The sequence below is a fragment of the Tympanuchus pallidicinctus genome, unplaced genomic scaffold, assembly GCF_026119805.1.
Source record: "Tympanuchus pallidicinctus isolate F22 unplaced genomic scaffold, pur_lepc_1.0 scaffold4, whole genome shotgun sequence".
Taxonomy (NCBI): Eukaryota; Metazoa; Chordata; class Aves; order Galliformes; family Phasianidae; genus Tympanuchus; species Tympanuchus pallidicinctus.
In genome coordinates, this window is record NW_026294758.1 from 22,089,528 (window position 1) to 22,109,785 (window position 20,258).

The 20,258-nt window shown below is 38.8% G+C and overlaps 1 protein-coding gene and 1 long non-coding RNA gene across 3 annotated transcripts in view; one reads left to right on the forward strand and one right to left on the reverse strand.

The window, feature by feature from the left end:
* The window catches only part of FBN2 (fibrillin 2), a 157,853-nt gene extending 151,118 nt beyond the window's left edge, over positions 1–6,735 (reverse strand). The window contains exons 1-4 of one of the 2 annotated variants that reach the window (XM_052701072.1): positions 5,958–6,735; positions 5,296–5,378; positions 2,216–2,314; positions 1,567–1,662 (exon numbers count right to left, since the gene is read on the reverse strand). In XM_052701072.1, coding sequence (XP_052557032.1) covers positions 1,567–1,662; positions 2,216–2,314; positions 5,296–5,378; positions 5,958–6,193 — 514 coding nt within the window. In that variant the 5' untranslated portion in view covers positions 6,194–6,735. The remainder of the gene's footprint in view (positions 1–1,566; positions 1,663–2,215; positions 2,315–5,295; positions 5,379–5,957) is intronic. The other variant, XM_052701073.1, reaches the window with a different exon arrangement.
* A 4,347-nt stretch (positions 6,736–11,082) lies between these two features.
* On the forward strand, positions 11,083–19,782 carry LOC128089552 (uncharacterized). Its single transcript, XR_008210548.1, has 3 exons — positions 11,083–11,164; positions 17,081–17,250; positions 19,526–19,782. It is a non-coding gene; the product is annotated as an uncharacterized LOC128089552 (long non-coding RNA).
* The last annotated feature ends 476 nt before the right edge of the window (positions 19,783–20,258 follow it).

Sequence of the window (20,258 nt, forward strand, 5' to 3'; positions counted from 1 at the left end):
CAGGGCCTGGGACTCAGGATTCATAATGCTAGCAGAAGAAGAGAAGCTTGGAGCAAGGGAAAGGAATTACCAGTTTAATTTATGTTTAAGCACCATCAGAGACCAAGCTTCCAAAAGGATCCCTAAAAGAAATAAAACTTTTTTTTTCTTGGTAAGAAGGCACAGTATGGAAAGGAGGAAAAGGTACTTCTGCAGTTATGAAAGTTCTGCACACTCACTCACTCTCTCAATTTTGTCGATGGGGAGAACCAAGAACAAAGCCTCCCTTCAAAGCAATGAAGCCTTCTCAGGCTTTGAAAGAGAGGCAATTCATCAACTAGTTCAAATAATATCATTAACATTTTTTGATCAACTCTGGCTATTATCCGGGTCACTGTTTCCAGGACATACAGCCTTGTTCAAAGTTAGCATACAATCCAAATCAACAAATTTCACCTAAAAGACAGTCTCACTGTCTTTAAGTCATGCGAAAAGCAGCAAAGAGGTCCCAGTCTAAAAGTTTCTAGGCCAGGGTTTATAATGTATTTGAGTATCCAGTGCGAAAAGGCCTCAGGAATATAAAGGTAGTAAATCTTTCAAATCAGAAAAATGCTCTGTATCACAGTGGGGAACCTAACAAGATATTCGCTGAGACCAGTTCAGGCTTTATGGACTGCTTTAGAGACATCTTTTCATCTGTTTACTCTAAACATGCCTGTCTGAAAGCGTTCACATTTGGCTCAGGACTTTAAAATGTGCACGATGGGGCCACCAACATTCAGAAGTAAATCTGTCATGAACAAGGGTTGTGTTGTTACAACTATTACCTTAAGTTTTTTGAGAGCTTACCCAAGCAGAAGAAGAAAAAAAAAAAAGGCTGCTTTAAAGCACTAAGTCAAAACAGCAAGACAAAAGGATATTCTCCTAACTGTCCAGTCTGACCAATCTTTGCACAGCAGCCTTTTTTGTTTCTATTTCCTTCAGACCTCCACCAGCTAGCCTCTCAGCTAAGAACTCAACATCTAGCCTCAGAACACCTTACTTCAAATCCTTAAACTGCAGTCTCAGTAATTTCTATTGTTTGCTAAATCTGTATAGCCTGTCAATACTGCCCTAGGTAGAACTGTGCAAATAATTGACTTTCTACCTTGTCTGCCAACTAAAAAACACCCAAGAGCTTGAACTATATTTAATCTTTTTCCTTAGTCAAAGAGAAAACAGAAAAACTTGCTGTGGCACACCAGTTAAGCACCTATTCTGAATAAATTTCTTCAAAAAGAATGAAAAATTAATTGACCATATGGTTTGAAAACAAAAACAAAAAACACGCAAATGGAATGCATGCTGTCACCACTCCTAAAGGCTTTTTCCAGTCAGAACTATTTGGTGAACTCAATCCCTACTTTGAATCTCAGAGATTACAAACGCACGTCACAAACGAACTGACTTCCAGCTACATGCTGTTCCCCACAACAGCATCACTCTGCTCTAGCATTCTGCTCTGTGTTTTCTATGTTCATATCCTGTCTGTAGGAGGATGTCTGGCCCGCAGGACTGAACCACAGACACACCAGGATGGCTACTTACGCTGTCCACAGTAGACCCCAACATAGCCCTTCTGGCACTGGCACCGGTCATCAGCGCAGGTACCACCGTTCATGCACCTGATGCTGCACTGCTGCGCTGCAGGGACCAGGAGACATATGGGCATGAGCATTTATGCCAAACACCACAGCAGGAAGCAAGCATGGATAAAAACAGAGACATCTGAGAACAGACGTCAACTTCGTATTTAAGGGCATGCTCAGGAATTCCGTAACAAAAGCTGTTACGTACAGCTATTGGGAAAGACTTTATTTTTAAAGCATTGATGAAGCTACAATGAAGAGAGTTTCTCTATGACCATATTTAGCAACTTAGTACTTTTAATTAACTTGACGATTGCATGATTTTCACTTTTAGGAAAATGGACTCGAGGAAGATGTTAATACCGCACACATTTGCATTAAAACATGTTTACCTGTTTAAACACATCTTTTTTTTTTTTCTTTTTTCAATTTTGTCACTATGAGTAATAATGCACATACGGAAAACCAATCCGTATCAAAAAGCCTATAGATACTGAAGTCTGTGTTACATATGCATTCAGCAATGAAAAATTATTATAATAATAAATAGATAACAAGAATTATTTAAAATGATATCTCTAAGGAAAATAAATACAGTAAGTCCTTACTAGATTTCGGTCCACAAGTAGGTGATATTTGTCCACTTGCACAAGTGCACATGTTAGGGCGAGAGCAAAATCCATCACCACAGCTATTTCTGCAGATTGCTGGGGAAGAACACATTTCAGAAGTCAATGATTCACAGTAACCTTAGCCTCAAATTACAGGAAAAAGCTAAAGGTGTGTTAACAGCTTCTCCTTTAAAAACAAACAAGAAAAAAACAAAACCAGCGCCCCCAGTTCATTAGGTCAGCTAATATACGCATAAAAAATAAATGTAAGTTAAATAAAGCAGACTGAATTTTGGAATAAATGGTATTTCTGACAATCTTGGAGACAAACAGAATGGAACTTGACATATTCAAACACTGGTCTGACCACTTGATACAAATAGTCAACTCTTTCCCTCATCAGAAATGCCAACCTACTACGCAAATAATGTAAAATTATTGGAATTATGTATTTTAGACCACAAGGCCAGTAGAAAACTTCAGGAAAAATCAAAGTTCTGAATGAATACAAACAATATGATCAATGAACTCTACTTTATGGTAAGGCTTCTCTCTTACAATCCCTATTTCAGAAGCATTTCAGGATCTCTCTTTTCTAAGACTGCCTGCCCACACGCAAACCTGTTTTTTTGGAAGCCAATGTTTGAGCTTTCCATATTGTGTGGGGTTTCCCTAAATACTGTATCTGTACTCATGTATCCCCACATTTTCATTGTGAAACTAATTTTACATTGCTCTCCAGAAAGCCTGACCACAATACATTATGAACACACAGTGCACACTATTGTGCTGTCCTCACCATGCCTCAAGTTATTCCTTCTCTCCTCCCCCACCAGCCAACGGAGCTCTACTGCACAAAGAAACCACAGAGCCAGAAAATAGTTAAATTCTAAATCCAAACTTCAAATGGGATCCAAATGAATTCACCTAAATAATCTGCTGGATTAGCAAATGCACCACAGGAGAGCCTGAGACTTTAAGGTCCAGTCCAGCACAGGAGGATCTCAGAAGTACACATCTCACAAGAGATGTAAAGCAAAAATGAAATAAATAAATAAATAAGACAAGCAAGCATCATGGTGCCTTTGTAGCTATCTCCAGGGTTTTAACAGAACTAAATAACCAGTAAGAACATCTCTCAACTGAAGGACTACAAATGGAACAAATTCCTCACGCAGATAATCTGCCAAGGATATACTGAGTACCTAAAAAAAGTCCACATTAAGAAAGAAATAAGGCCTTTCCCAGAATACTTGTGCTCCACTTCGGACGTAGGAAAACTTGCATGAATGAGCTGTCTCTCACAAGAAAGCAAACTTTTCTTGCCCCATTTCAGAGTTCAAATATGTTCCTTGCAGAATGTGCATTCTCTCTTCTACCTTTTCTCCAGCCTGGGTCCTCATCAGCATACTTGAGTATCACCGGCTATAGTCACCAGCTAATTATAATCAACTCATCTCCAGTAAGACATCTGCTGCCCTGTGTCACCCTCAGGGGCTGTGCCCAGCTCAGCAACTCCAGCAAGAGGGACCATCACCTCCACAAACATTTCCTGTGAGTGTAGAGATCTGTGCTCTTCAACTTTCACACAAAATACAAATTGGAACACGCCGCTGCCAGTCTGACAGCTTGGCCTGGCAAGGTCATTGACTTTTCAAACATGTTGGAGAGCTGCAATTAAAGTCCAGGAAGTTAAGCAGGAGCTAAAAGTTGTTCTTTGTGTGTACAAATTAATGGCAGGTCAGAAGTTAGTCTGGCTGTGAAGAGACTTGAGACCAAGGTCTGCAAGAGTCACTGAGAATCACAAGAGTGATTTATCCAGATTTCTGAAAGCACCTAAATCATTGAATCTCCATGACTGCTGTGGAGCTGGGTACCCTGCAGAGTGAAAAATCTATTACAAGCCAATGGCATACTGGACAGCCAGAATCCATTTCTAAAACTCAGTTTAATTTTTAAATAAGTCAATACTGAGACTTGGTAAGAGACAATAAATAAGGACCAAACATTATGAGAAGCTCCTTTTACTTCACAGCTGTACTGACACTAAAAATGCTACGGTTAGCCTGAGATGAACAGCAGTGACCCATGGTGCAGTCAGGTGCAACATTAGCACTGCCAATTCACTCATGATGAACAAGCCCTGCTCAGCAGGCAGCAGCCACAGCCACTTTTCAGTGCCACACCAAGGTGCTGGTTTACCTCCCATTCCTCCTAGCTTGGTCCAGGATCTCTGTACCTCATTCAACAGAGTAATACAAAGACCTCTATTGCTTGTGCTTGTGGTAGAGGGAGTGTGTTCTTGAACCTGAATTCTGAACTTGAGCATGATTTTTAGGAAAAATGATGACAGCAGGCTGGGATGAATGGGAAGTCTCCCATTAAAAGGGATATACCCAATATTAGCTTTTATCTAATAGACAGAAACTTTGACTTAATTCTGAATTTCCTTTCCAAGCAGACAATGTTTCCTACATGGAGCATCCTGCAGATTTTTTTTTTTTCTGCCAAGCCATGTCAACAGCACATCTGTCAACACTCTATCTATTATGAAAAGACAATAATCACAGTCTGTGTGCCCTATAGCTATAAAAAATACAACTAAAAAAGAGGATAGGCATCCCAGATGTAAAAAAGTTTTCCCAAGAACTGCAGTTCCAAGCCTACCACAGGAGTTTCAGAAAACTTGAGGTCTCAGTTGCTCTCTCCATCAAGACCTTTTGGACTTCTTTCTTTCCAATATTACAGTATAATTTGATTTATGGAAGGTTGGTTTTTTTTTCATTTTTCCTTCATTGTCTTGTTCTTTTATTTAAAAAAATAAGTGGAAACATGCCTTTTACAAATGCACCAAAGAAAATACAGCAATCTGCCAGTCTTTCAAGATATGTGGACCTGATATGTGGACTTTTTTTTTAAAAAAGGAAAAAAATGTAATACAAGGCCAACGACAGATCCAGCCAAATGAATTACAGCAGGAATTCTCCTCCCTCACACTGAATAGAGCAGTAACTCACAGAACACTTATTCTTATTATTGCCCCTAGGGCAGTAGAAACTTGAAGTCAAGACACTTACGAACAATGCACTGATTTCCTCCTGGGAGCGTTTTCCATCCAGGGCAGCAGTAGGAATGGAATCTAGAGCCACACACATTTGGCCTGTCACACAGACAAATACGTATAAATGTGTGCATATACAAAAATGTTTACATAACAGTATATATATATATATATGTATATATATATATATGTATATATCAATACAAGCAGAACCCACAGTTTTATGAACACATGGGAAGAAACTTAGGTCTGCCAGTGACATGAAACACAAAAACGCATAGTCCTCCAGAAAGCAATAATGCTTCCCCTATGGTAAGGCGTTCCAAGCCCTTCTATTTCACATCAGTAGCACTGGTTAGCATGAGAGGAAAAGCAGAATAGGCGGCAGGCCACATGCACCCATCCTTGCAGGAACTGCCGAGGGGACGGACACAGGGCTGAGCACACATGCCTGGCTGTACAAGCTGCCTGCAGCACCCGGGACAAGAGGGACCGTTAAGACTTACAGACTAGGTCAGCGATAAGTGCCCCGAAACATTCGGGAAAGCCATTTTTTGTTGAGCACAGCGCAAAGCATCGCCAACGCCAAGCTACCCCCCAGCGCTACACGACCCCGGGCGGCAGCGAGGCGCGGGGCAGCGGCGAGGCCCCATCCCTCCCCGCGGAGCGCGCCCGTACCCGCGGAGCGCCTCCTGCTGTCCCCGCCGGCGGACCCGGCCCGCAGCGGCGGCACTGCCGGCCCCTTCCTCCCGGTGCGCGACGACGGCGGCGGCGGGGTAGATGCCGCCCGCTCCTCCCGCAGGGCGGACCCGCGGCGGCGGCTTTTGTTGCCCGGCGGCTCCGTTCGCGCAGAGCGCCAGGCAGCTGAGCCACAGGAAGCAGGGCTGCAGGCGCATCCACCGCCGTCTGCCCATGCTGCGGCGGCGGCCCCGGAGGGAAGCGGCGGAGGAACGGCGAGGCGGGGAGAGGGACAGCGCTCCGCAGATCCTCGCGGGGAGGCTTCAGCCGCTGCGGCTCCTTCTTCTCTCCTCTTCCTCCTCCTCCGCAGGTTGCAGCGGGACGCGGTGGTGCCAGCAGCAGGGTCCACGTTGCATCCCCCCTCCTCTCTCTCCAAAGAGGGGGGGAAAGGAAAAATAGTTAAAAAGAAGAAGAAGAAAAAAATGGGTTTGAGCTTCCACTCCCCTCCCTCCGAAAAAAAAAAAAAAAGAAAAAAAAAAAAAAAGAAAAAAAAATCCAACGGAACGGAACCAGGCTAAATCTAAATGTCCGCAGTAAAAACAGCAGTAAGATAATAATTAACCGAGTCCAAAGAAAGAAGTGTGTAGAACGGGCAGCGAGAAGCGCACAACTCACTGCCAAGCACAAGGGGCGGTTTTACAGCTGGCTGCGGTGCGGGGGAAGCGAGGAGGCGGGGGCGGGACGGCTCCTCACGGCCGGTGCTGAGGCGACCGCGGGGGAAGGGGCGAGCACGGCCCCGGGCGGGGGCCGGGCCGGGCCGGGCTGAGGGGAGCGGGGCCGAGGGGGAGCGGGCGCACACGTGGGGCGGGGGCCGGAGGAGGGGGCGGAGGGGGCGGCGGGGGCGGGGAGCAGGTAGGGCCGGCCCCAGGCATAGCTCGGCGCTCTGCGGCCGGGTGTGTGGAGGCGCCGCCGCGAAGCAGAGGAGCGTGCGGGGTACCGCGGGGATCCGGCCCGAGGCGGCGGGCGCGGGTTGGAGGCTGGCGCCGCGTTGGGCGCTGGGAGCTTGCAGGAGCTGCTTTCCTCTCGGTGCTTCGTGCACGAGCGGTCGGCAGGTTGGCAAGGCTCTTCAGAGCGCCCTGGAAAACACGAGGTTTCCATCGGATGTTTCATAAAATTCACACCCTTCAAGTCTTCCTCGTTCTCCCTTCACCATTTCTGCCTATACAGGCGACTTCAAACCAATGCAGATAAACGCGTGGCTACCCTTCTCATTACTTTTATAGGTGTGTGGGATAGCCAGTCACCAGTGCAGCCGAACAGAAGCGATACAGTCGCCTCCTTGCTGGGAGTCCCCAGCTGGTTCTTCTGATAGCCGTGGGGTATGCTCTGATTCTCTTATCGTTACTGCAAATTACAGCTATAGGGATGAGCATCTCATTGTGCTAGGACTACTGCAGCAACCACAAAACTCTTCTTTACTTCCAAAGCAAAACAAACAAAACGGCAGCTGCTTTCAGGTCTGAGTGCATGTTATCTGGCACTTCTAATTCTGGAATGAGAGGCAGGAACCATGCTTCGTTATCTCTGAAATAAAGCCTCCAGCTTAAAGGTCGCAAAGCAATCCCCTCATTCAAGTCACTCTGCTGCTTTGATAGCCATGGCTCTAAGCATGGCTCCAATCAGATCTACGTTCCAGTTCATCTGGAGTCCTTTTTTTTTTTTTCTTCTTTAAAGTTTGGAAGATTATAAAAAATAAGCTTGCTGATGAAAATCTGAATCTTTAAAAATGATGCCTTGAGAAGTTAACTAAAGGAAAAGTTAATAGCTGGAAAGAAGAGATCAGGAACCTCCGGAATATAAGTGAGGTTTGGAATTTCCTCAGATTTGAAGATGCTAAATCTGTCGTGAATGAGGTGCTCCAAACAAAGGCACTGAGAGAGGATTCCAGCGGGTGAATAAATCTCAAGAAAAATTGCAAATAGGCAGATAGCCTCCAAAGAATAAAAACGAAAGGGCTGATCTGAGATAAGCTTAGGGCCTTGGATATCAGGAAGCACAGAGATAAATAATTCCCAGTAGATAAACAGAGCTAGATATTGTAAAAATTGCAAAAGAAAAAAAAAGTAAAAAAGAAGTTAAATAACAATGACAGAAGGATGACAATAGAAGGAACCAGATACACAGTGAAGATTTAGAGGAAAAAAAAATAGTTATGGCTCAAATCCAAGAGATATAAACTTTGAATTAGTTTTTAACATGAAACAGATACTGAACACAACAAAAGCAGAATGCCACAACTGATATGCACGTAGCTGATATGCCCCATCCCTGGAGGCGTTCAAGGCCAGGCTGGATGGGGCTGTGGGCAGCCTGGTCTGGTGATTGGCAACCCTGCACATAGCAGGAGAGTTGAAACTGGATGATCGCTGTGGTCCTTTTCAACCCAGGCCATTCTGTGATTCTGTGATAAGGCTCAGAGACTGATGCACTGAAGCTAGAAGAGAGCTAGGCAGCATCTTTCTAGAATTTTGAAAGGACGTAGTACACAAGGCTATACAGCATTCAAATATAAGGAATATTAATTCCATTAGGAGTATGATATAAAAGATTTGTATAAATACATGTTCAAGTGATCTAGTTATCAAGAAAGATATTTTTTATTAGAAAGAGAAACATTACTACATTTTATAGATACAACACAAGACAAAGATTAGAAAAATTTGAAGAGCTGCACAAAAAAAGCATGGACAAGGGAAAAGAATAACTGCTAAATTGTGGGTTCTTTAGCCAGTAGCACTTCTGGAAGAAAGGAAGAAAGGAAAGACAGGAAAAATGGGAAGAAAGAATGGAAAATGGGAAGAAGGAAGAAAGAAGGGGAGGGGAAAGAAGGGGAGGAATATATTTTAGGATAAAATTAGATTACTAGTTGGGAAAACTGTCATAGGCTTCGTTTGCCAACTGTTAATAAGCATGTGAATTTGGTGAGATTTCCTCCCATCCCATTCTGTAGCTGTTATAAATGGAAGATGCCTTGATGCATAGACGTCAAGTGGCCTGTGCAGAAGGATGAATTGCTCTAGCTGAAGTTCCATTTCTAGTCTGACCAATTCTAGTAAGAATAGGTCAATGTTATATGTAGTGGATATTCATGAAGCATGTAACTGTACATCTCTGTGCAGAAAATATTCACCGAGAAAAACCTTTTATTTTATTGCAGGTTATTTTAGAATCTGCATTTTTCCCATGTAGTTGACTTTTTATTTTCCAAACGGGGGTGAGAGTTATTTTTAAGTAAGGGCATCTTACTATTTTGACATTTGGAAACAAAGATAAAGTATGGGCTGTTATACTATCACTTTCCTAAAGCAGAATCCAAGTAAACTCACAGCTGCAAATATTTTATGTTAGGACTAAAAATGGATGTCTTTCAGTGGCAACAGTTCACTGACAGTTACAATCATTTTCACCAATGCCTTACTCTGAAATTGTCAGAAGCTGCCAACAACAACAACAGTACCAGTATTAAAAGCACAGACAACAAGAGGCGTGTCAGGACTGGAAAAAAAAAGAAAAAAAAAAAGTTAAAACATTTATTTCTTCTTACTGTTGTTATTCACATGCTATGGATTTGACATTTTTCATCACTGAGAGGATTTTAACCAGTAGGAAACAAGAATCCCTTCTCACTCAGGGATTTCAGTTTTTCTTTCTCCTTTTCCAGTTACGTTTCAAATTCCACCTACATGACTGACTTGTTCCACAAAGTAGGAGTTCTTGCTAAATGTGAGCATCCTTTCAATATTATTTCAACATCACTTGTGACAGGAGTACAAATACTCTCACCTTACTTTTTGCCACGACACTTTTGGAGCATTCAAAACACAAACATCTAGATGTGACAGAAAGCATTTGAAAAAATGGAAACACGGGAAAAGGGTAAATTGTGTTATAAACGTGTTGGGTGGAATACCTGTGAAGTGCAGTGTGTTCTTTCCTCTTTTTGCTGGACTGTTTTCTCTTTTGATAAAGCAAATTGTGAAATATTTATTGCTTCCCAATAATCTGTAGGTTCCTAGGCAGTCTTTCATGTGCTTACTACTAAAAAAAATTTCCAATGCAAATCCTACTTTCTTCATTTTAAGGACCTCTCCCCCCGTTCAATTTTTATTTCCAGAATCTTCTTACCTTCTACTTTCTTGGATAATATTATCCCATTTTTTGTGTGTGTCCATATCTTTCTTCAGACTTTCCAGATTTTCATCTGTTCCTGCGATCTTGATTCATTCTGCTGAGCTGATCTCATTCACCGCATGAGGTTCTCAAAGCTGAAATTGGTTGTCTAGCTTAGTCTGTGCCCAAGTTGTTCAGAGAGGAAAGATCTATTTATTTATCTTACAATCTGAGATCCACAGTGTTTAGAGGTCAGAGGATACCTGTATTTTCCAAATCATGAATAATATTGACTCCTTTTACCTTACAGTATTCTCCTATACTCCATATATGCTGTGTTTTTCCACACAAGTGCTACAGAGGCAGCAAAAAACTTCCATTTCAGTTAGCTGAGCCACATACTCCCTCTCCCTCCTTTTTTTTTCCTTTTTGACCATTTATCTAACTTACTGAATCATTTTGAATTCTAATGCTGTCCTGCTGCTCTCTCTCCAGGTTGGCACTGATCTGCAGATCAAATAAATTATCTATTATCTGATCTTAAAGAAAAATAATGAAGAGTAAAGCATCCGGGGCATCTGTCTGAAACAGTACTTGTTACCTCACGGGTGATCAACTATTAGTTCACATTTCCTTTAAGCAATGACGTACTCATTCTGTGGCAATTTAATTTGGAATAATGTCTTCCCTGCTTAGGAGACTGACAGTTGAGTCTGTTTCAAATGCATTGCTAAAACAACATAGATTTTCCTATCCATCTACTCTGTTATTTGTCACATAAAATCTGTATGGAACTTGCTTGTTCTTTGTAAGTTTCACTTTTTTCTGATGTTATTTTTCTCTCGTAGAAACTCACTCATAGTTGAATTGTTTTTATTTGCATTTTTTTCAGGAAGCCAGGGAATTGGACAAGTTGACCTAACTTCCTTTTTTCCTCTAATTTCCCACAGTTTAGCAGTGAATGAACACTTGATGAGCAAGATGAGAGAAAACTGATTAATTCCAACTCTGAATTTGTTCTCAATCAAAAGAAATCAGTAAGTATTTACGATCTCTTGTATGCCTATACTTTGTAAAATTTCCATGCAACTGGAGTATGTTACGAGGATTTAAAGTTCTATTTCTGATTCATATTTTTTGTTAGTTCACTTTAAGTTGGTCTACAGTTAAGACCTCAGGTACTACTACTCAACAAACAGTCCCTCACATACGCAGAGTCCTGCAGACCTGCATGTTTCACTATCTGTTGAATTTAAAATAATTCTAGCAGTGGTTTCAAAGCAAAGTTTTCACTACAGATTTTAAAAAATGTATGCATATAGTGTATGTTAACGAGGTGTATTGAAAAGATGAGGTGAAAATATCATTATGAGACTAAAATAGAACCAGAAAGAAATTTAAAAGAGAAGGAAGCAAACTGAATAGAAAAAAAGAAAAGAGAGAAAAGAGAAAAGAAAATCAGTCCTAATTAATGAAATCCTTTATGAGGGAAATTTTCCATGCATTTAAACAAAAAATATTTCAGAGATACAATGCTTCAGCTGTACAAGGATATCTTCCTTCTGAATGAATAACTCTTGGGTAAATTAGTGATACATTTAAATTGGTAACTATTTTAACTTTTTGATGCAAATGAAAACACATACAGAGCAGATTATCTTAGTATATCCTTCCAGGACTCATTTGCTTATTTTACCTGTAACATGCCATATTATTTGTTCCAATTGATTGTTTTAGCATAGGAAGGGTAGGGTGGATTACTTCACTCCACTGATTTTTCTTCTTTTTAAGTGAGAAAAACAGAAGTGAAATGTTCCTAGTTTAGACTTCTACTAGAAATGAGATGCTGCATACAGTTACAGAATTTAACATCAAATGGTAGAAGGTAATAAAGAAAAACAAAAAATAAGCAGCTATTTTTTTTTTTTTTTTTCCCAAGATGCAGAAAAGGGTAGTCAGATTCTGTGTGCAAGAATCAGCAGTGAAATAAGATCTGTACATATGGCAGGAGATTGAAGTCACCTCTTCCTAGAGCTCAGACACTCCAGTGCCTATTTTAAAAGAAATCAAATTAAGTCAAATTAAATAGAAAACACAACTGAGATTTTGGATATTCTGTTGTACTTTTGATAGAGGTGTCTGGCTGGTGTAGTTTTTCCCAGATTTCAGGAGCAGGTCTATTGTTGCAATTATTTTGATTTGTCTTTGTTCTGGAAACTCTACCCTGGGGAATCTGTAGGTGGAGCACATGAAAAGGCTCAATTATTCAAGAGAAATTTAATCCGGTACTAAACCACAGACTATGTGGTTTTAATTACTTAAATACGTTAATAATTTGATGGCTGTATGCTTTTAAATGGTTGTTCTTTTATAGGTGCCTTTGAGCATTATTTTTTGACCCACCTTCTCATCAGCAATATCTTATAAAATGTGGGATTCTAACATGAATCTCATCGAGATGACACCATGTATTCACATCCACATTTTATCTGTTTACCTTCGTAAAAGCGTGTGTGCTGTTTGTTACACAGTAAACTAACAACATCTCCACAGTTACTCTGTGCTCTGAAGCAGTTTTCTTTGTCTAAACCAGTCAGTGTTGCCAGGAGTTGCACCTACACACATACAAGCACTGCACCACGAATCAAGAACCTGGAAAAAAAACATACTGTATCAAACCCAATCCCTTCAAGGCTTCAGTTCTTCTGCATGCTCATAGAGAGATCAAGCTTTAAAAGCAGGGATGAATTGGGTGAATATTGAAGTGTGGCAGCAAAGTGGTGGAGTTTGTGCTATCTGCTGCTCTGGCTGCATCGCTGTTTGAAGCCCATGTTCTCTCTCTTCAATAAATATCATTGCATCTGTGGAATCACAAAAGTAAAGTGAGCTTGGCAGCCGTCCCAACAGTCTCTCGTAAGCCCCACACTATGCAGCAGTGCTATCTAAACAGAAATGATTCTTAACAAGGAATCAGTGAAGTCAGGTTTTTTGTTGTATTTATTTTGTTTTCCCTTATGTGATAGACATGAAGTCATAGTTTCTGCATACTAGAGTCAATTTTTACTTTATTTTTACCAGAATAAAATAGCTTTATGGAAAAATAAATATAAACAGACTTCAATTCTGTGCATTCTGTAAGATAAAAATGTTAAATTGTTGTCATTGCAGTTCTTTTATTTAGGCAAATGCCAATGAAAAACGAAACTGGAAATTTTTACTTACCTGCAAATTTTAGGTAGGCAGATGCTGCATTTATATGCAGTTCAAATCAGTATAATCTTGATGTATGAAACTTCAATTGTGGTTCAGGAGGTTTAAATAAGCCCTGTGCTCAAAAGATGTGTAGGAAATAAATATCAGTCGTATATTTTCAGTCCTTATGGAATGCTTCAGTAATGTGTGATCGCACTACGTATACTAATCCATATTAAAAATGTGCATAACTTATTTCAGAAGCATACAGTGATTACGGCATGTCACACACAGCACACTTCACTTAGAGCAGTGGTAGGATGGATAGGTCACGTACCAGTGCAAGTGTCATAAGAAAGTTGGTAGTCACCAAAACTGCCTGTAAACTTGCATACAAAAAATGTGAAACTTGAGGGATGGTCTGAAATTCATCTGCAATGGCTATAAGGACAAGTACATAATTTAGTATATAGTTAGCAAAGAACAGCTTCTTAAACGGATACCTAAAGATGTAGGGGATAAAAGATACTGTGAAACTGTCAGCTTTCTTTTTTTTTTTTTTTTTTATTCCTTCAAAAATATAACTTCAGTCTTTTTAATTATTGGACCCTAAGGTACAATCAGTCCTGATGTTTTCTATTATGTAAAACAAATCTGGACTCATGATTACAGACTCTAGTTTTGCAGTCACATGAATCTCAATGTATTAAGAGAGAGAAGCCATGCTAATTCCATACAGATGTGCTGTTGCATTCCTGTAAATTTTCAGACTGAAAAGGAAATGCTAGTTACACCCCTTTCCTCTACAGCCTACGGTAGAACATTTCACAGATTGCATATGTGTTTTGCGTTTGAAGAAAAACAGTCATAGATCTCTCTGACCAAATACTCCTGTTTTTAACTTGTCGCCAACATTTTAAAATCAAAAGTCTGTGCTTGCCAATTTGTGTGTCATATCTATGACATATATATTTTTAAACAATCTAAGAAACCTAGCATACACACAAAATTTGAACAGTTTTATTCTTGTAAACATTCACTTGTTACTTGGAAAGAGAATGCTTTATGTTTATTTGTGTACGAGCATACAAATACATACTTTCATTTTTATTGTCAATTTCAAAGAACTAAGAAGACTGAGCAAAGAAAATGCTAATAATTCTTACATCAGTCTTGAAAGTGTTTTGCATAGAGTAAGAGCAAAGACTTGTAAGACTAACTCATAGGAGCTTTTCAAACCAGTTGCTAAAACTAGGCCGCATTTTCCACCGATTTCCACTGGCAGAGATATTAAGGAGACTTTCAGTGTGGAAAATATGTGTGAATGTGTCAGTAGAAAACATCTAATATCTATCTTCCTCAGAAAACTGATAGACCCCTCAGAAAACTGATAGACCCCTCCACAGAGAGAAGTGGCTGAAATAATAGAAGAATGGCAGAATATGCTGAGTTGGGTGAGCCTAGCACAAACTTTTCCAACTGAAAAATCATCCTTGACCATCACATTCCAGTTCTGAAAGGGTGCAGATTTCAACATAGTCTCTTCGTTCAAAGTATTCATTCTTCATGCTGAGACCTGGATCTGGATAGTGATGTCTATACTTCAAAAACGGCTAATAAGATTCCTGTTCATAAACACAGTGCAGAGAAACCTCTCTTAAGTCACTCCACTGGGGACTCGAAGTTTGTTGCCAAACAGAAATGGTCTGTAACTAAAGGTCAAACAAAATTTGTGCTTGAAACCATGGGGATACTTTAGATCACTTAGAGCCTGGTTGTGGTCAGAAGGACCACTTCCTTGTACTGTATTCTCTTTGACCTAACAATTCAAAATTTGCTGTTATGAGTAAACTTTCAACTGCTTTGCAGTTCCATTTATCTTGACAATGCTGTCCTGGAAGTATTTTCTAGAGTTCTTTTTATTTGATCTCAGACATTTATCCAGGTAATGGCAAAGGCAGAAGGAACACAACCTCTATAATATTCTCAAAGTATGACAGGTTGCAAAACACCCCGTTCCCCTCTTCTCCCCCGCCTCTCCAATCTTGATCAATACCTGCTAGAGTGTCACTCAGTTGTGAAACAATTTTATGCAACACTTACTATTTTTTATATCATTACAGTGACATCTAGGGGTTTTATTAATGAATCAGGAGCGTGCTTTTCAAGCATGACATAAATGTGCTTCTAATAAATTATAATAAAATTTTAGGATGAAAATGGATGTTTTGCAGATGTATTTAGGACTTTTTTTCCAAAGTGGATAGAGGACAGGAGAGATGCAACAATATATCAAGTTTTCAAGCATGCTTCTATATCACAGGCCAGACAACAGTTAGCTTCTTGGTCCCAAATAAGACATAATAAATAGGACTGTAAGAGATTCAAAGGAAGGTCGCATAAACTATATTTGGTATAGTAAAATATGTGAGATCAGTGAAACAATACAAGAAATTTAACTTTGTATTTGCAACCTGTATGTATTCCATATTTCAAAGAGCGGACAAGGAGTGGTATCATCATCGAAATGTGACAGAAGTGAGAATTTTAGTCCTGAAAATGAAAACAACTGCAAATAATGATGAGAGTTTGTGCCTGAATGACAGACAAGATAGAAATTCCACTCAAAATGGTTAGAGGAAATAGGTGGAAGAAATGTGCAAGTACAATTTCTTTAATCCTTGCAGACCTTGCACTAGTAGGCTGAATTCCTAGGCAATAAATCAGAGAACAGATTAAATTTGAAAGACAGAGACTCCTCTGAAGTGAAGAGACTAGATTAAAAAAAAGCCATATGTATAGAATGTGAAAAAAAAATAAGAAACACAGAGTTCTGAGTTTTTAAGATAAAGCCGGAAGTGTAGAAAGTGCACTCTGTGAGCTAAGAAATGTGAAGATCCATGTTTGTCATCCTCTAAATCTTTTTTTTTTTTTTTAAGAAAACTAAAATTTCTGAAAAATATTAAATCTATAAGATGATCTTGTCTGTAATCAGTTCTCTTGGCAGACAGCAAATTACTGTCAAGACTAGAAAATTTGTCACCATCTGTATTTGCCATTTCAGCAAATTCTCAACTGGCTTAATACAACACTAAATTCTTTTGTCATGTTTCCACAACAGTATTAGGAAATAAGCATTAGGAAAGGGCTTGCAGTTGTTACTGAGAAGTTAACTTAGTTGACAAGTGAGCTTCAGTAATGGAAGATAATTTAGGGACAATATACAACATGTATTTCCATTGTAAGTTTAGCTACATGACTTCAAAGTCATACGCCTTCAAACCTTATGGTCTCTGGTACTAACAGGTTGATTCGTGGCTCTGATCTTAGGTACTTCTCATAGTAAAGCATGCCAGTAACACCCTGCACACTTTGCCTCTCTTAACTGGCTATCTTAGAACACGTATACTCTTTCCTGTTGCTTGAGCAAGAGCAGATGAATACTTCCCCTACTTCAGTAGTAGTATCAGTCTTCTAGAAAATTATCAAGGTAGAGAAACTGAAAGATAACAATAAGTAAAACAAGAATGCAGCTTTTCTTCTTCTGGTTTGCTAGACTTCCTTTCAGATTTCAAACAATAATGTAACCACATCTTTAAATCAGCGGTATCATTGCACCCATAAATATGAGGAATACTCCAAAGTAATACTTCCTGTTCTATTATGTTGACCCATGACATCAGAGGAGGATATTGGCAATATGACAGTAAAAGCTGAAACTTCCCACCAATGTCCCATTACATTTTGTTGACATGTGACAGATGGCAGCAGAAGAGCAGTCTGACAGAATGGCGTCTGAGATGAAAGTGCAGACAAAGCAAGTGTGTATTATAAAACTCCTCCACATGGAAAAAAAATGGAACCTACTGACATTCATCAACACTTGCTGAATGTTTCCAGAACCAAACAGTGGATGTAAGCACAGGTAGAGGTAGGTGGTGCATTTACTCAGTGGTGACAGTGACAACAGGTCATATTTTCTGGCACAGATAGTTAAATACGCAGATTCTTGTTCATCACTGAAAATACACATATACATAGATAATGGTGGTGTCAGTATTGAAAAATAGCTTTTTTAGCTGAGAATTTGCTCCATCAAATAGCATTATTCTGCTCTTTGTTGTAGTTTGCATGGAATTAAATAGAAGGCATAACTTTCAGAGCAACCTACGTAAATATATTGACTGTAGAATAGACTTTTGTCTTCCTATGTATGAAATTATCAAAACAATTGTAAAATATTAATACAATAGTAAAATACTATTATTTATATATTTCCATTCTCTTGGGAAAAGAATGTGTCATGGTTAATAGATGCATAGAACCATGACAGAATGGAAATTATTTCAACATTTATTCTTCAAATATTTTGTTAAACATACAAATGGGGAAAAATTAATTTACTTTCTTCTTGTAGCAGCAATATGGCATATTCCTCTGGAAAACTTCATTAATTTTATTTTCAAGTTTTCTTGGTGTTTCAAAAATATGATACCAGCACTTACTGAAGTGTGATGTATTTAAAATCTGTAATTTGAGACTAGAGGAAGCTTTTGTTTAACTTCACCAAGTCATAGCTAAAAAACAACAAAACTTAAAACAACCCAAAATCTAACAGCTCACTGTTTGGCTGAATCAGATTTGTGTTCCAGAAACAGTGTTCTACCATACAAGGCAGTATAATACTGACTACATAAAAATTTTTGGAAGAAAGGTATTTTCATGTAGAATATTGTCTTTTATTTTCAACCACGTGTCTTAAATAAAGAACAGGAAACTTTAATATTAGAATTACTCAAATTTGATCTTGGAGAAACTGAGAACAGAAACTGGCAGGTGATTGATTGCATGGACCTACCTCTAATTAGTGGACATAGAACTGGTAAATCTACAGCGTGAAGGAAAAATAGTTTAAAGCCTTTTTCATTTGCTGACGTGGCAAAATTCAAATCCAAATTCCTCACCTCCTTACCCTAATATTATCATTCCTTATGGTATTGGCAGCATAGCAATATAAATAAGGTAACAAATTAAAATGCTTTCCTAGCCATTACAAATTTAATTACTCATTATTACAAATCAAATAATGTAAGAATACACATGCTTCCAATCATTTCTTCATTTTTTTCCAAGTGTAACACTGTGCTTCTTCTGAAAACATATAATTATTATTTCTAATTGGAATTATAAATCTACTATTTTTGAATTCACAATTTTATCCTTAATATTGAGTTTAAACTCGGACTACCAAAATTACTTATAAGGAAATGCTGCCACCTGAAAACACTGTGATGTCTGGAACACTGTTTATCATACACAGAAAAAGAACTAAAGATACAGGGCAGTAAGAGATATTCTGAAGGAGGCAAAAGCCTAGGCACTCTCTTTGTCAGCACTATCATCCTAATTGAAATAATAGTGAAGAGAAAACTTTTTGATAAAATTATCAGTAAGTTATCATCTCATTAACTGAAATATAGCGAAATATGAATTTTGAAAATGTTCATTCAGTTGGCCAGGTTTAATCCATATAATATTCTTTATGTATGTTACATGTTGTGTGATGTTAAAGCTTTTAATAAGTATCGTACATCATTCCATCGGATCCCTTTCTGACAATGAAATAGTTACATTTGTCCTTCAGTTCTGCAAACTACAGTGCTAATGACAATGTTATCCATGTAATTATTTCCATTAAAATTATGTGTATGTCTGATAAAGTATTCATTATTTGAAATTTGTGTCGCCTATTAAATTGGGAAGTTTCAGTTAAATATGAGGCTAAACCCATAATGCCCTGGATCTTATGATCATCTGATGGCCTTTAAGCAGTATGGACTGACTGACTTTTTTTTGGCAAGTACTTGGACTTTCTCCAGTATTTCAATGTACCAGAACTTAACAAAGTTAAACATTGTGAAACTTTCTATACATTTTATCTGAAACATCTGATTGGAAAACCAGCTTTGATTGATAATGATAATTCATATCTCTTTCAATTTTGTTTCAATAATATGTTATTTCTACATATTCTCTCTATTTTTGTACCCTCCCAAAAGACAATCTCTCTATAAAACTGGCAGGATTTTTCTAATTACTGACGAAGTCTAAATTTCACATCAAAATATGGAACAAATATTTTTATTAAAACAAGCAGCTTTCCTTGTATATTGCCATTTAGTTAAGTACTGTCATCGTGCTTTCAGCCCCAGTGACAGAATTGAACTGATATTCTTGAAGCTGTTGTTGATGATCTTGGCTAAAATGGAAGTGAGGTAAAGGCAATGAAGGAATTCTCAATGAAGGAAAATGGAACATCTGCAACTGAGTACCCTCAGCTACACCTAGTCTCCTGAAGGGTTTATTAATTACCCAGTTGTGTTTTGTCTGGAGTTTTTATACCAGGTGCAAATTGCTTGCATTGACTTTAATGCCTTTTAAATATCTTCTTATTATTTTCCTTAGTATATATTAGGATGCTTCTTCTTTTTTTTTTTTAAAAAAAAAAAAAAAAGTATCATCCTTCTTTTCCTCTAGCTTCCAAAACCTCCTTTCAATAATTTAGTTTTCCAGCTCTACTGCCACCAGTCTACATTCTTCTTCCATAGTATCTTTTAACAACCTTGGATAAAACCCATCTGGACCTCAGGATTTATTGGTTTTGAGTCATTGTAACTCATTTATCACTTCTGTCTTACTGACCTTGAAATCATCTAAAATAGCGAGTGCACAGCCAGTTCAGTTGAGATTTCATTAATGCATTCTGTCTCCAGTAACTGAATTCAGGAACTATGCGTAACTGTCTTGAATATGTAAACTTAAGTGGAGAAATATGCATACACAGACAAGAATCCCAAATCTTCAGTTTTACTGAAGACAGATGAATGTGTGGACGTGGGGAGGAGGGGTCCTTCTGAGCAGTAATCTCCAGTAGCAGTA